Below are 16,480 nucleotides of genomic sequence, written 5' to 3' on the forward strand. Positions count from 1 at the left end.
GATGCATGGGTGAGCAGGTCACCTTTTGTCTTAGTCCGCTGGGGCTGCTATAACCAAATAATGTGGAATGGGAGGCTTATAAACAACAGAAACTTATTTTTCACTGTCCTGGAGACTGAGAAGTCTAAGATCAAAGCACCAGCAGATTTGGTGTCTGCTGAGGGCCCACTTTGTGGTTCATAGACAGCACCCTCTAGCTGTGTCCTTACATGGTGGATGGGACTAGCTGGCTGGCTGTGGTCTTTTCTATAAGGACACAAATCCTTGCAAGAGGGATTTAATCAGAAGTTTTATCTTTTTTGTTTGTTTGTTTGTTTTTGAGACGGAGTCTCGCTCTGTCGCCCAGGCTGGAGGGCAGTGGCCGGATCTCAGCTCACTGCAAGCTCTGCCTCCCGGGTTTACGCCATTCTCCTGCCTCAGCCTCCCGAGTAGCTGGGACTACAGGGGCCCGCCACCTCGCCCAGCTAGTTTTTTGTATTTTTTAGTAAAGACGGGGTTTCACCGTGTTAGCCAGGATGGTCTCGATCTCCTGACCTCGTGATCCGCCCGTCTCGGCCTCCCAAAGTGCTGGGATTACAGGCTTGAGCCACCGCGCCCGGCCTGGAAGTTTTATCTTGAAACATCTTTCTTCATCAGAAAGTGTTTTGTGCGCACTTAAAGGTAGAAACCATAGAAGATGTATTTACAGTGTAAGTTTCTCTTTAAATAAGCACATCATTCTATCTTCCTTAAATCTGCTTTTTCATTGTACAAGTTCCAAAACTCAGATGTTGTCACCCCTTTTGTGCTGAACATACATTAGTTCTCTCTAGGGGAAATTTAGAGTTTTCACTTTTTCTTATGTATACCAAATTTTGATTAAAAAAAAAAAAAAAGGTATGTTCTGCATCCTCTTGCTCTAAATAAACCCAAATATAAGTGTCTTATTATATGTTACCTATATCCAAATCCCAAAATATAGTATGTTGATTATTTAAATTTGGAATTTCCTTTTGAAAGATCCTTTAAAATGTTTTATGGGTGTTTCCAAGGTAACTCTCAATGTTGTTTAATTTTCATGCTTACAGTGTATCACAAATTGAATTATCTATCATTGGTTCCTGAAAGTAAATTAAGAGATAAGCAGTGTGTCTTTCTTTATTGAAATATGTAAATTTGTGCCAGGCAGTGTGGCTCACACCGGTAACCCAAGCACTTTGTGAGGTCAAGGCAGGAGGATCACTTGACCACAAAACCAGCCTGGGCAATATAGTGAGACCCCAGCTCTATAAAAAAATTAAAAATTTGCCAGGCATGGTGGTGCAGACCCGTGGTCCTAGCTACTCAGGAGGCTGAGGTGGGAGGATCACTTGAGCCCAGAAGTTTGAGGCTGCAATGAACTCTGATCACATCACTACACTCCAGCCTGAGCAACAGAGCAAGACCCAGCCTCTGAGGGAAAAAAAAAAAAAGAAGAAGAAAAAATGTAAATTTAGCATAATTGGAGCCTGTGTTATAAAATATGAGTCCTTGCTCTTAATTCCTTGTTTTGAAAATGACTAGAGATCTCCAAATGCTTCATTTACAGATGTTTTACTTACCTACTGGGGCATTGATTTGAAAAAAATCATGATAGAGAAGGGAAAGGTCTTGTATTTTCCAATTGTCCTTTGGCTGTGAACCTTGTTCCAAGGCAGGAGATGGACTCCTTTGAGGCCCTTCTCTGGGATTGCTTGGACAAGGCAGAGCAAGGTGCTAACAGAGTCCGGCCAGTAGCTGTGCCTGGCCCTCACTGGGCCTCTCAGCCCTGCCTGTGCCACCTCAACGTCATAGTCAGTCTTCAGCTCTGCTCTCCACCAGTCAGAGCAGGCCTCGTCAGCCGTAATGGTTTACAGATGAAGTAACTAAGTGTCAAGAAGGGACATGATTTGTCCGAGTTTATTAGTGTCAGAGCCACCTCTGAAATCCAAACATCTTGAATTTTCCCTCCATGATACCATTCATAGCCTAGATGGGAGAGGTACATGGTAGTCTTAAAAGTTTACACTTCTTTTTTATGGTATTTATTGAAATTTCAAGTAATTGATCAGTGCGACAGTTGCCTTGGGGAGCATGAAATGCCAGCTGCCTGCTCTTCTGCCTTCCAGCCTGTCTAGGCTGAGGAAAGGAAGACAGCAGATGTCATGGTGGTGTGTCTGGCGCAGCTTCAGCTGTCAAACTAGAAACAATGGGGCAGGGCGTCTCCTGGGCCACCACCAGACCGCCCCCCAGTTAACATGTGGGGCAGGTGGGAATGAGCATGACTCCCAGCTCCCTTGCCCTGGCTCTTTCTGGCCCCATCATGCGACAGGCCTGCCTGGGAAACACTGTGCATGCTCATCTGTGGCCCTGCCTGAGCCAGCCCCTGAGCAGTGTCCACAAGAGACCTGGGCTCAAGGAGCAGCAGTCTGCAGAGGTGTCGAGTCCTTCCTCTCTGTGGTCTCCTCGTCTGGTCGGTCAGCATCACTGCTTTGCCACCTCTGAATGTACTTTCCCTCTATCCTGCCCACGGTGTTACTGCTAGTTCATAAAGTTGTAAACTGTGAAACTGCTCCCTTCATAAGAAAATTACCAAAAAAAAAAAAAAAAAAAATCAGATCACATGGATTTATACCAGTGCAGTTAAATTTCTAGCCTGCCGCAAGGCCAGATCAAGACCCTATTTTGGATATGCTGGGCCAGGTTTTACACTGCTAACACACTGAGAAATGAAACTCCTGACCTATGCCTTTTTGTACAGGAAAGGCTAACAGCAGGAATTGGGCCAGGCCGTGGCGCACACCTGTAGTCCCAGCATTTTGGGAGGCTGAGGTGGGCAGCAGATCTCTTGAGCCCCAGAGTTTGAGACCAGCCTGGGCAAAGTGGCAAACACCTGTCTTTACAAAAAATACAACAATTACCCACGTGTGGTGGCATGCACCTGTAGTCCCTGCTGGTAGGGAGGCTGAGGCGGGAGGATCACTTGAGCCTGGGAGGTTGAGGCTACAGTGAGCTGAGATTGCACCAATGCACTCCAGCCTGGCCAACAGAGTGAGACTCTGTCTTTAAAAATAATAATAAAATAAATAAAGCAGGAATCATGAATGAAAAAGAATAGGCTTTTATAAATGGAGATTGAATCTTTGTTTCAGCTTATAAATATGAATATTTTTACACTCATTAGCCCTCTGTGAAGATTCTCCTCTCCTCATTGGCATGTAGTCTAAGAGCCAAATCCTGTTTGATTTCTGATCACATCACCTGTCCCTTGCTTATTAGCTTTCTCTACGTTGGTTTAGGAAAACAGAGAGTTTCAAGTATTCTTTCTTTTCTACTCTAACAGTGACAATGAAAATGGCCTGTCTTCAGTGGTTTTTAGGGGCTCTGTGGTAGTGCTAGCAGAAAGCAGGGCCTGAGCCTATTTGGTGGCTCTTAAGTCTCTGAGTTGTCTGAAGAGTCCTGCCTCCATCTCAGGAAAGTGGGAGCAGAGAGTGACAGCTGAAGAGACAAGAATGACTTGATAAACCCCAAAGTTTCCTTCAGCCTGCGCCTCCCCCAGCCCCCTCATTACTCACTTCCCCTAGCCAGGCTCACGTGGCTGCTGGGCTGAGTCGCCTGAGCTGCCGTGGCAGCGTCACCACCTCCACCCTCACTGGCCAGCAGTGGGGAGCCGTTGTTCCGTTAGTCAGCCACTGGTTGCTTGTTCGTCTTTTGGTGTGAGCCCTCCCAGGAAATTTCCTGGAACGCTGGAGGGAAACATTTCTTCACCCAGCCTTTCCAGGCTTCAGCTCATCATAATCTTTGCCTTCGCATTCTCACAAAGGCAGGGAGACCTTTATCCAAGAAAGGGAATTCAGGTTACTCACCCACAGCACGCTGCTATGCTTTTGTTTAACATTCTGCCCATTTGGCCCTCGGCATGTTGGGAAGCTCTGCAGCTTGGCGTGGGGCTACTAATGGGCAGGATCCCACGCAGTCTGTTCAGAACCTCAAAGACAGCATTACTGCTGTGGGTTAGGAAGGACTCTTGGCACCTTGTATTCAGACTCTGTCTCTCATTAGTATCATCATCTTTGAAGACAGACAGCAGAATTCTCCACTTTTGCCCCCATCTCCTACCTTGGAATCAAAATATTCTCCTTCTTCCAGCCTCCTAAGTAGGAATTGATTTGCATCAGGCAGTTTGACTCAGTAATGTAGTCAGCCTTCCTGAGGAGTTGACACATCGGCAACTTCACCTGCCGCCCCGCAGCTGATGGCTTTCAGATCACGAGCCTCTGTCTTCCACCTGTCCCCTCGGCTCTAGGCTTCCCAGGTGAACAGGCTTCCCTCCAGGCCACCTCCGTGCCTCCACCCACCTTTTCAAACTTACTTCTAGCCACACCTCACTGCAGGTCGGCCCCCAGAAGAGTGCTGTCAGCCTCTGTCTGCTCCAGAGGCTCCCTCTACATGCAGTTCCAGCACCCCCACCCCAGCCCTGTCTCCACAAGTCAGAACCCTGCCCACATGCCAAGGCAGAAGGAGAGGCTGCACCTTCCCACCAGCCCCCAGAAAAGAAAGAGAAACTGAAAACCGAAGATAAAGTCTCTCTCCTTTCTGTGGACCCCGTTAGCCTGGGTCTGTGGCCGAGGTCCTACCAGGGACTTTTGCTCAAGATTCAGACTCGGGGGGGCTTTCAGTTCTAGCCAATGATCAATGGTTTGTGGAAAGCTTGTCCCGAGCATGGGGCTCCACTTTATATCCTCCGTGTTTTCCCAAAGAGTCTTTTCGCCCTCGCTTACAGAAACTGTTGGTGTCACTTGCAGACACTCCACAGTGGTGAAACCATTTCCTGAGCTCAGGATCCATGTCTGCCAACCTTGTAAGTGCCCCTCTTGGGTGGTAACTTAGTGCCCAGAGACCCCCCTCCAAGGTCCCTCTGTGTCACCAGCCATGGTGTGGTGTTCCTAGATATGCAATGTGTTGCAACTGTCTTCTGAGCCACTCTCATGATGGGCTTCTTAATTTTAACTTTGTATTTCTTAACTTGTAACTTCTAATAAGTGGTCCTTTATAATTTTATATATTTTGAATTTAGTTCTGGCCCAGCATAGTGGCTCATGCCTGTAATTCTAGCACTTGGGGAGGCCAAGGCGGGTGGATCACCTGAGGTCAGGAGTTCAAGACCAGCCTGGCCAACATGGTGAAACCCCATCTCTACTAAAAATACAAAAAATTAGCCAGGGGTAGTGGCGTGCCCCTCAAATCCCAGCTACTTGGGAGGCTGAGGCAGGAGAATCGCTTGAACTCGGGAGGCAGAGATTGCAGTAAGCCGAGATCGCACCATTGCACTCAAGCCTGGGCAACACAGCAAGACTCCATCTCAATACAGAAAGAAAGAAAGAAAGTTCTTCATTAATTTTAAAATTAATTCACATAAAATGGAACTTTTCCACATTCATTGCTGATGTTATTCATAGACTAGTGCTTATCTTCTTTTTTGTTACAATATTTGATAGATTTGTCACTCCTTCCATTACACTTGGAAGAGCCTGCACTTTTCAGTCTTGATCAACAATTTAGCTGAATTGATGATTCATTATTTCTTCCAGAGTTTGCTGTCCAAGCCCACCTAAAACCTCCTGGGCCCAGTGTTCGCCAGAACTACCTGGGAGAGTGTCCTCTGGGAGCACCACCCGCTTCCCATCCTGGGTCATGCTCCCCGCTTGTTCTTGTTTCCTCCCCCTAACTGATGCACCCTGTTCAAGGAGCAGCAGTTATTCCTCCCTTTCCTCTACAGCCAAGCAAATGCCTCATGTTTAGCTGAAGCCCACCAACATTTGATTTCAGGACTCATCATTGATGAACTAAAGTTACACAGCAATAGAATATGGGGGGCAGGGGAATGATATGAGGCTACATAATCCCCAAATTCATCCTTCACCCCCGGAATTAAGAAAAGAATGTAAATGCATCCTCTGCTATTTTATGACAGGATCTCAAAACCTGTGTAGTTTTCATCTGAGCAGGACTGCCCACCACAAGCCCTGCGCGTGCTGTCTGTAGTCACTAACCCATCATTCCTGACCTGCACCATCTGCCAACAGTTACTGGTCTGCCTTGCGACCAGCAATCACCCATTTCCTTGTCTATTCAAAGGCTTAATATGGTCTTAAAATTTTTTTTTCAATCTGCTATGTAGCTATTGGATTTTAAATTGTATTAGACGCTCTGGACCTGTGCCAGGTGCTTGCTAGAGTTTCTGATGCTATCTTATATCATCTTGAGGTGGAAGGGGGAAAACTCCATTGAACTTTCGTGGTAATAAAATTATTGCAGTTGTGCCCTCCATCTGTTCACTGAACTTCCTGTGGGTTTTCACCAGATCACATGACTGACAGCAGAGACGGCTTTCAGGCTTTTGGTCTGCTTGTTGTACCCAAGTCTCAACCACCAAACCAGACCCTTGCTTTGTCTCTGAGCTGGGCGTCCGGATGTCCCACTGTGGTAGGTTGATTCACTGGAGCTGATAAAAACATTCCGGCCAAACTTGAGAGTCTAGCATTACCTCTGGCTCCAAAAATCAAAACAACAGGATTGCTGTAAGTAGCTTTGGATTGAGACCAAACTACAAGCTTGAGAGATGGGTTTTCTCTCCTTGTTGAGCTGTGTCTCAGGACAAGTATCTCAGAAAGAGAAGCATGAAAGCCAGGGGCTCCTCACCAAAGTAGCCTGAGCTTGAGATAACCAGCGCCCTGCCCTGTGCCAGCCGGTTCTAGCTGAATTCCTGCCGTAACTATGAGATCCAAGCCCCCTGATCCTTCCCAGGCACCTCCTCTGCCTTCCCAGAGCTTTCGTCTAAGTCTTCAAAGCATGTTGACCTGACAGTCACTAGCTGGAGCCCAAAGGGATTTTGAGAAGCGCAAGGGAGGGAAGATGTAGGTAGAGAAGAGCCAGACGGATGTCAGAGCTGGGAGGGCCTGGGGATGCCTGAGCAGCCGAGGCCATGGGCCACGAAGAGGGTTTGTTAGCCATGTCAGAGACGAAGACACTCTCAAGTGAAGAAGCTGGACTTTCCTCAGCCTCACAGGATGGCATCATTGTTCTCTACAAAGGGATATAAAGGAAAGGGTGATGTTTTCTAGGTTGTTGATTTGACATTCAGACTGACATTTCTTGGACTGAGTCCTGACAAAATGTGTCCCCCGTGTCCTTAGTGCTAAATTAAACCTTTTGTCTTTCTTTTCCTTAGTACTTTAGACTTCTAAGACATCTTAGAGGGAGGAGCACATATTTTTAAGAATTGCTATTTAAGTCTCAAACCATGCTGGCTCGCTCTGTAGGGAGGTAGATGGACAGGTAGATTTGGAGAGGGGTCAAATTAAATTCAGCGCAGGCCTACCCAGGTTGACTGAAAAACATTCTCAAAATTCTTTTATGATTTATGCCTAGTGTTCACCCCTTTAAAGTGTTCCCAGGCACTGCCCTTACAAACAACTCCCTTCAGGAAAAAGGAAGCTCCTTACCGTGTGCTTCCAGGCGTTTACTCTGTGTAGCCAGTCCTGGAGAACGTGCATAAATAGCAAACAGAGCATGATTCCCCTTTCTGAACCTTTTAGGTGCTGATGAAAAGTTCCAAGCAAACAACCCTAAAGGAACAATCTCTCTGCTCCCTTGCTCACTGTGGGAGGAGAGCTGGCACTGTAGTTCAGGGCGTGCACAGTGCTATCTGCATGTTCAGGTTTTCCAGTAATGGCCGTGTGTTCATGCTACTCTCTCTAGCCGCTCTTTCGGTCCCCCCGTGACCAGTGGTGCACACTTAGGAGACAGCAGTTTGGGAACCCAGTCTATGGAGGGGACCAGGCCTTCACTAACCAGCACAGACAGGGCAGTGCCTGGAACCTCAGCCCACTTATCTGGGAGCTCCCAGGCTCAACAGCAGCTTCAAGCTTGTCCTTGTTTTCAGCAGTGGGGAGCCTTAGCCTTTAAAACTGTCTATTGTCAACCCCCAGTACATTCAGATACCATCTCCAGTGCAAAGTCTGTCAAAGTAGAAATCAACAAATGCTTGACTTCAGGGTTGCAGCTGAACCCAGGCCCAACCCATGCAACCCTTTCTCCAAGTGAACCCTGCAGAGCCTAGAGGCATGGCAGGGAATACACCTTTAGACCTTATTGGTCTAAACATAAAGCCACATCTCATAAAACCACACCTAGTCAGAATTGGAAGGAGCTCAAAGGTCCTTCATTTTTCACAAGGCTAGAAAACTGAGTCCTGAGAAATGCTATGACTTGCCCCGAACTGCCCAGCTTGCCAGCTGCTGAGCCAAGACAGAGCCAAGGCCTCCTGACCCCAGCCTGGGATCACCTGGTGATCAACCCCATCATTTACAGTGAAGAAACTCGGCCACAAAAGGTTAGTGAGTTGCTAGTTAGGAGGATACTGAAGAAACGTCTGAAGTTCATTATTATTACTTGAAAGACACGAAAACCTAGTGGCCACATTGGCCACAGACATTTTAAGAAGGGCACACTTAGGTCCCTTTTGACCCTGGGGAGGCTCCAGAGGAAAAGCCTGAGCTTCGTTCAGCTTCTGGCTCTACCACTCACTGCTGTGGCCTCTTTTTCATGTGACTTATCCTTTTGGGACCTTGATTTTTTAAATCTCTATAATAGAGTTAACAATACCTGTGTCACAGGATTTTTGTGCAGATTTTACGTCATTCATTCACTTATTTAATTCCTCATTCAGCAAATATGTCTTAAGATGTCAGTGACATGCCAGATGCTCATAAAGTCCCTGCCTTCTTAGAGCCGGTATTTGTTCTAGTTGGGGAAACAAATGGTGCACAAGTCAACAAATAAATAAGAGAAGCACCAATTGCACTGAGTGTTGTGAAGGCAAGAAGCCAGTGAGCCAAGAGAGGCCACTTTTGTTTTTTATAGGGTGGTCATTAGTGAAGCAGGAAGTGCCTGGTACATGGCAGCTCTAGTCAAAGTCACTTCCACTCAGCTTCCTACTGGGCTGTCTCTGAACTTCAAGCAGAAGGCTTCATTCCTGGTCAGCCACAGCCCCCACAGCCCGTGCGGCTCAGGGAGTTAGCTGCCTTGCCTCAGCTTGGATGTTGTTGAACGTGCTGCACAATCTTACAGGAAGATGTAAACACCTAGGTCACATACATTGCAGAAGTTACCCCTTCTTAGATTCATAGTTGCCCCATGAGATGGCAAAAGCCTAATGTCACATACATGGTAGAAGTTACCCTCTGGGCTGGGCGCGGTGGCTCATGCCTGTAATCCCAGCACTCTGGGAGGCCGAGGCGGGTGGATCGCCTGAGGTTGGGAGTTGGAGACCAGCCTGACCAACATGGAGAAACACCATCTCTACTAAAAATACAAAAAACTAGCCGGGCGTGGTGGCACATGCCTCTAATCCCAGCTACTAGGGAGGCTGAGGCAGGAGAATCGCTTGAACCTAGGAGGCGGAGGTTGCAGTGAGCCAAGATCATGCCATTGTACTCTAGCCTGGGCAACAAGAGTGAAACTCCATCTCAAAAAAAAAAAAGAAAAGAAATTACCCCTCTGTCCACCTTACCATAGCCATAAACCCACTCAAGGACCAATGTTCTCCCCTCCAGTTGGGCCTGATTCTGAGACAGAGAAAGAAGGCCGTTCTTCAGAACCTGACTTCTCTTACTGAAACAGCTTTGTTCTTTAAAAATGTTGATGAAGATGAGCTCAGTGCCTTTAAGCCATTTGTCAGCACTTCTGTCTGGTTTTCATGCAGGGAGGCTTGTTTCTATTATTAAGAGTCAGTTGCCAAGTGAGAAGTTTCCATTTGGGTGCATAAGAGAAATGGGCTTGTAAGAGAAATGGGCTCTGTAATCACATCTAAAGACTAGACTTCACTGTGACCAGGCCATAGTAAGCATCATAGTATGTCTAGTCTTTAGGCTTGATTACAGAACATTATAAGAGCATCCCTTACACTTGCATGTCATTTTAATGTCAGTAATCATAGCCAACATTCACTGAATCCTTACTCTGTGGTGGTACTATACCAAACCCTTCGTGTGGCTTATCTCATCCGATTGTCAGTACAACTCTGTGAAGTAGGAAGGATAGCTACATTCCAAGCCTCAGAGTGTAGTAAACCTTAAGAGCCTGATCTGAGCAAGAATGTGAGACTAGTCCAAGATCACTCAGCTAATAAGGACTGGCCTTTTAGCTCTTGAAGGCTGGAACCCCATGTGTCCTAGTGGCTGTATTTTTAGTCCCGTGCTTACTATACACTAGGCCCTCACTAAGTATTTACTGAGTGAGTGAAAGGGAAGAGATGGGACTGAAACTCAAATTATCTGCCTGCCTTTGGAGTTGCTTTTTCTAGTTGTTTCAAAGATGAAATGAGTAACTATATGTAAATTCTTTGAATACGCCTGCCACGTAATAGGTAATCAGTTGTATTAGCTATAAATGTTAGGTATAATCTCAGAATTTATTATTTTTTATGGGGAACTTCTATGGAAATGATGATTGATCAGCTTGAAGAATAACTTCATAATAAAATCTACACATGTCTTCTCTTGACAGATAGTTTATACTATTTTATACTACTTTTGTGTACTATCATATGCTATATACTGAATGTTCCTGAGATTTTGTTTGCAGCATTTGAAAGCCATAGTTACTACTAGCCAAAGTGTGTACTTTCCAATTAGAGGAAAGATCTCTGTTGCTGAGAGATGTCCTGTGCCTTTGTGGAGGGTGAAATGGATTATTGTTTCGACATCAACTTGAGGCATTTTCACCTCTGGTTGTACCAGGTGGTGGGAAGGATAGTCGTGGGGGTGCCAGGTATTTTTCCCAGATCCTCTTTTGCAGGATTTCAGGACAGTCTTGGACTCCTTCTAGCGGAATAGTCGTCAGAGTTTCCCCAAAGCCATGAGGGCAGGAAAACTTACTGCCAGCCCATAAACTTAGTAGCGGCTCTTGCCTAAGTTTCTGTAATTCAGCTGGAAGGAATTCTTCTGAGAGCAATTTACAGTTTGTTGGTTTTATTTCCCATTCCACCCTCCTTAGAGATGCGGAAAGCAGCCCCGCGTAAGCTGCCTCACAGCCTCTCCTAAGGCCTTCATGGGAAAAGCCCCACGTAAGTCACTGAATGGAGAAAGGCTTTCACATCTTTGAGTCATTTTTATTTCTAACAATGAGAAGTACGTGTTAACAGCGACATTACCACATAGAAATGTAAGATGTTATTCAATGAAAACAGGCCGTGAGGGGACTCTGCAGCCCCACCCAGCCCCTCTCTTCTCTCTGAGTACGTGTGAGGTTTTCTAAACTTTGAGGCCATCTAAGAACTAGGACCTTCATCTCCATTATTATGGGTGAGTTTCATTTCTTCTTCACATAGCACCACTGTCCTCTCATGATTGCCCTCATGTGGTTCTTTTTTTAAGGACCAGCAGCGTGCTGAGCTCTGTGCCTCACACCCAGAAGGGTTTCATGGAGCCTAAGAGAATCAAATTTAAGGACGAATCATTAGGGTGGCTGGAACTCTGATGTCTCTTTTCAAACTAACTTTGCACACAATCAGACCCAGGCTTTAAACCTGACTCCACTCCAGCAGGCTGCACGACCTTGCACCGGGCACTGAGCCTCTCTGAGCTCCAATTTACCTTCTCTTCGTGGGGTTGACGCTGGCCTCAGCGGGACATTTGGTGACTGACCAGGATGCCATGGGAGCTTCAGACAGGCGTGGTGTGTGGGGAGCGCGGGTTGGTGGGAGCTACTTGTTGCCTCGTGCTATAAATGCTGATTTTTCACAGAAAAGAACATCATCGTGTTGGTACCTCTAAGACACCTGATTCCATGATGAAGACTTCCCTCTAAGCACCCACATACCTGAGAACCCCATGTCAGGCTGGAATCAACACAGTGTGTGAGGAGGCTCCCAAACTCTCCAGGCCCTAGGAGACCCCCCCCACCAGCAGTTAGGGAACACCCAGAGAGCACTGTGCAGGGAAGGTGGGGGACAAGGGGACTTCAGGAGTGAACGAGGAGGGAATAGAAAGCTGGGGACCTTAGGTGTCAGCTGAGAGGAGGGAAAGAATAAATAAAGATAAAGCTGGGGCCTCATTGAGCTCTGGCTCATGCCAGCAAGTGCTGGAAATAGAGCCACATCTTGAGCTGATCAAACTTTGTCAGCCAGACTGACCCAAAGGGCTAGTTAAAGAAGTTGTCCCCTCCATTGCAGTCATGAACAATGTCATCAGCAGATACTGAGACTTCCAGCCTGCGCTGATGATGGCAGAGAGCCTGAAGGAAACACTGATGGTCTGAAAAGGCTCGGGTTTCATTGAACTAGAGTAGTTTTGGAAAGGGGACTGCAGTGTGGGGGTGCAGGGCGTGGGGAGATCTTAGTGCTGGAGCTTGGTGCCTATTTATATAACAGTCTGGTAGCCACGAAGTGGGGAGTTGCTGATCACTGAAGCCCTAGCAGACGGGGGCTGTGCTGTCTGATGTGTTGAAGTTACATCAATGGCCAGAACACCCTCCATTTTAGGAATTCTTACACACTTTTTCAAGATGTAACTCTTGCCACGAAGTCTTTGCAGCTTCGCTCTGTTCCTCTCTGATCATTCTGGAACTCTGAAGACCCAGCACTTAGATGTTTTTCGTTGGTTTTCTTAAATTTATTTTTTTAATTTATTTTTTTGGTTTAATTATTTTTAGAGACAGGATATCACTCTTTGGCCCAGGCTGGAATGGACTGACATGATTCTAGCTCACTGAAGCCTCAAACTCCTGGGCTCAAGCAATCCTCCCATCTCAGCCTCTCAAGTAGCTACAGACATGCACCATCACATCTGGCTAATTTTTAAATTTTTTGTAAAGATAGGGTCTTGTTAGGTTGCTCAGGCTGGTCTTTAACTCCTGGGTTCAAGTGATCCTCCTGCCTTGCCTTCTCAAAGTGCTGGAATTACAGGCGTGAGCTACTATACCTGGTCCAGATGCTTTTAGTTTTAATCACTGTAAATGTTACTTTAAAATTCTTGTTACTGTGTGTGTGTCCACGTGTGTGTCTGTGTTGTGTCTCTGTTGTGTCTGTGGGTGTGTCTGTGGGTGTGTCTATGTGTGTGTTGTGTCTGTGTCTGGTGTGTGTGTCTGTGTGTGCATGTCTGCATGTCTGGGTGTGTCTACATGTGAGTGTGTGGGTGTCTGTTTTGTGTGTGTTGTGTGTGTACACGTATCTGTGTGTTGTATGTGTGGTGTATGTGCATATCTGTGTGTGTGTATGTGCATGTCTGGTTGTGTGTGTGTCTGGTGTGTGTCTCTGTGTGCATGTCTGGGTGTGTTGTCTGTGTTGTGTGTGTTGTGGGTGTGGATGTGTGTGTTTTGTATGTGTTGTGTTTGTATTGTGTATGTGAGTCTGTGGTGTATGTGTGTGTGCGTGTCCGTGTGTGTATCTGTGTGTGCATGTCTGTGTGTGTGTCTGTGTGAATGTGTGTGTGAGTGTGTGGTGGGTGTGGGTGTGGGTGTGTGTGTATGCACATGCAACTCCTCTACCTGCTCCTCCCCTTTCCTAAATATATTTTAAATCCACCCAGCTAGCATCATCCTAATTCAGGCCTGTTTCCCGCTTCCCTGGACCAGGCTCCTGCCCCTGCCTGCTGCACCATGCCCTTCAGTTCTCCCCGCTGTGATGGGAGCAGCCACTGCACAGTGCCATTCTCATGCCGCAGCCTTCAGGCCCTTCAGAGGTTTCTGGGACCTTATGTGCAGCTCCCGAGTCTGACCTCTGCTGCCCAGTGTGTGCTCTTCCCCCATCTCCTCCTTAGCTTCCAGTGTGTTGTGCCTCCTGCCTCACACCCCGGCCTTCCCCATGCAGGGCCCTCCAGGGGAGCCCACCTCCCCTTCATCTGGCTGCCACCTCCTCCCTTCTGGCTCCTTGTCCTTCCCTGCCTTGCTGCCCTGTTATTATTGATTTTTTGTTACTGCTGCTGCTGTTTCTGTCTCTATCCTCTATGAAGATTTACCTTCCGTGAGAACAGGAGCTAGGTTTGGCCACTGCACCTCCATATCTCTAGGCCCTGGCCCACACAGTGCCTGCCTGGTACCTGGCAGCAGAGAGTCAGTAGAATGAAGAATGAGTGAATGAACAAATGAATGGACTCCCATAAGAAGGACTAAATTAGATAATACACATGAAGCATCTACAGTGTGTCTGGGACATAGTTGGCCCTCAATATATGGTTGATTGCTTCACTGATTCATTCACTCATCTGTTTATTAAGTGCCTGGCTAATATCCCTGGGGACGCAGCAGCTGACAAAACAGATAAAAACCTCTCTGCCCTATGGGCCATGCCTTCCAATATAATATAATAAGTGCGGCTATGGATGCATGTGGGGAAGTGTGGGGTTTCCTCTCTTTCTCTATTTCAGCCCCCTCTCTCTCTCAGCCTTCCACCATACTCCTCCTCCCAGGACCCTGTCCCCTCTCTCCCCACCCAACCTGGGACAAGGGTCACCAAGCTGCAGCTACTCCTGCCAGCGATGCCTTGGCAAAGGAGTGGCCCAGGGGCCTTGGGTAGACTCTAGCCGCTCCTCAAGCTGCTGAAAGTGGAATCGCTTCCTCTGCCCTGGCTGGAATTAATAGGTCAGGAGTAAAAGTAGAAAATCAAAAGCCCAAATCCCAGTGATGTGCTAAAACACAAGTGCCGCTGAGCTGTGCGACTTCTTACATAGCAGAGGACTGGAGTTTGCAGACCAGGGCACCCGCAAGGTGTGTGTAGAGCCAGGCCTAGGCCTTTTCCTAGCCTCCGTGAGGAGCAGCCTCGGGCTCCCTCTGCAAAGCCGAAGCCACTGTTCCTGCCTCCAAGGAGGAAGAGACTGAGGCCAAGCTATGGCCGAGCAAGCTGGCCACCCCAGACCCCTGCTCCTCCAGAGTAGCCCTCCACTGGTGGCACACACCTACCCTTCACATCAGGGCTCAGGACACTGGTGGCACACACCTACCCTTCACATCAGGGCTCAGGACACTGGTGGCACACACCTACCCCTTCACATCAGGGCTCAGAACACTGATGGCACACACCTACCCTTCACATCAGGGCTCAGGACACTGGTGGCACACACCTACCCTTCACATCAGGGCTCAGGACACTGGTGGCACACACCTACCCTTCACATCAGGGCTCAGGACACTGGTGGCACACACCTACCCTTCACATCAGGGCTCAGGACACTGGTGGCACACACCTACCCCTTCACATCAGGGCTCAGGACACTGGTGGCACACACCTACCCTTCACATCAGGGCTCAGGATTGTGAGGGGAAGGTCCTCACCTCCAGAATGACAGAATCCTAAGGACAGTGCATCTCAAGAGCCAGTTCCCAGCGTCACACTCTGGGGAGTATCAGCCTGAGGCCTGTCTGCCTCCCAGGCAGGGTCCATGTCTCAGCTGGGATATTTCTCATCATACCTTAACCATGGGTGGGGTCCCTAGCAGGGAACTATCAGCCCAACTGACATTAGCCAACCAGGACCCTTTATGTTATTTGCTCTCCCCATCGGTAATTCACATTTTCTCAGGAGCCATTTGACAGCTGAAATATTTTAAAGCCCCAGATCTCTCAGGTCCTGTGACCAGTTGGCAGGGGTGGGTGAGCTTCCTGTACACCACAGCACCACCTGCAAACTCCCACTGCTTTTGCTTGTGCATGGAACTGTGGGATTATAAAATCATCTTATTTTCATTGCAGAAATTTCCAGAATTGAAATTCAAATATGTGGAAGAGGAGCAGCCTGAGGAGTTTTTTATCCCCTACGTCTGGTCTCTTGTCTACAACTCAGCAGTCGGCCTGTACTGGAACCCACAGGACATCCAGCTGTTCACCATGGATTCCGACTGAGGGCAGGATGCGCTCCCAACCGGACCCCTCCAGCCAAGCAGCCCTTCAAGTTGTTTTATTTCTGGGTAACAGAAGTAGACAGACAGATTACTTGGTGTATCTTCTGTTAAAGAGGATTGCACAAGTGTGTTTTCCTCACACACTTTGATTTGGAGAATTGGAGCCAGTTGGCAATAGATCACTCAGCGTAGATAGTAGTGCAAAAAGGGGAGGAAATACACAACAATAATAAATGTAAAAACCTGTTATTCAACATGCAGTTTTCTTTCGAAGCCAAAAACCTAGAGCTTTCCCAAGATCCTGATGCCCTAGGCACATCACACTGCAACAGTGCACAGTATTCAAACGTGTATACTATTCAGCAGTGCACACTATTCAACCGTGTACACTATTCAGCAGTGCACACTATTCAACAGTGTACACTATTCAACAGTGCACACTATTCAACAGTGCACACTATTCAGCAGTGCACACTATTCAACAGTGTACACTATTCAGCAGTGCACACTATTCAGCAGTGCACACTATTCAACAGTGCACACTATTCAGCAGTGCACACTATTCAACAGTGCACACTATTCAGCAG

At 47.4% G+C, this 16,480-nt stretch overlaps 1 protein-coding gene across 8 annotated transcripts in view; it reads left to right on the plus strand.

The window, feature by feature from the left end:
• DYM (dymeclin) overlaps nucleotides 1-16,139 on the plus strand; it is a 400,993-nt gene extending 384,854 nt beyond the window's left edge. For all 8 annotated transcript variants that reach the window (XM_050767681.1, XM_050767686.1, XM_050767684.1 and 5 more), the window contains one exon: nucleotides 15,745-16,139. In XM_050767681.1, coding sequence (XP_050623638.1) covers nucleotides 15,745-15,894 — 150 coding nt within the window. In that variant the 3' untranslated portion in view covers nucleotides 15,895-16,139. The remainder of the gene's footprint in view (nucleotides 1-15,744) is intronic.
• Nucleotides 16,140-16,480: the final 341 nt, after the last annotated feature.

The sequence above is a fragment of the Macaca thibetana genome, chromosome 18 (genome assembly GCF_024542745.1).
Source record: "Macaca thibetana thibetana isolate TM-01 chromosome 18, ASM2454274v1, whole genome shotgun sequence".
Taxonomy (NCBI): Eukaryota; Metazoa; Chordata; class Mammalia; order Primates; family Cercopithecidae; genus Macaca; species Macaca thibetana.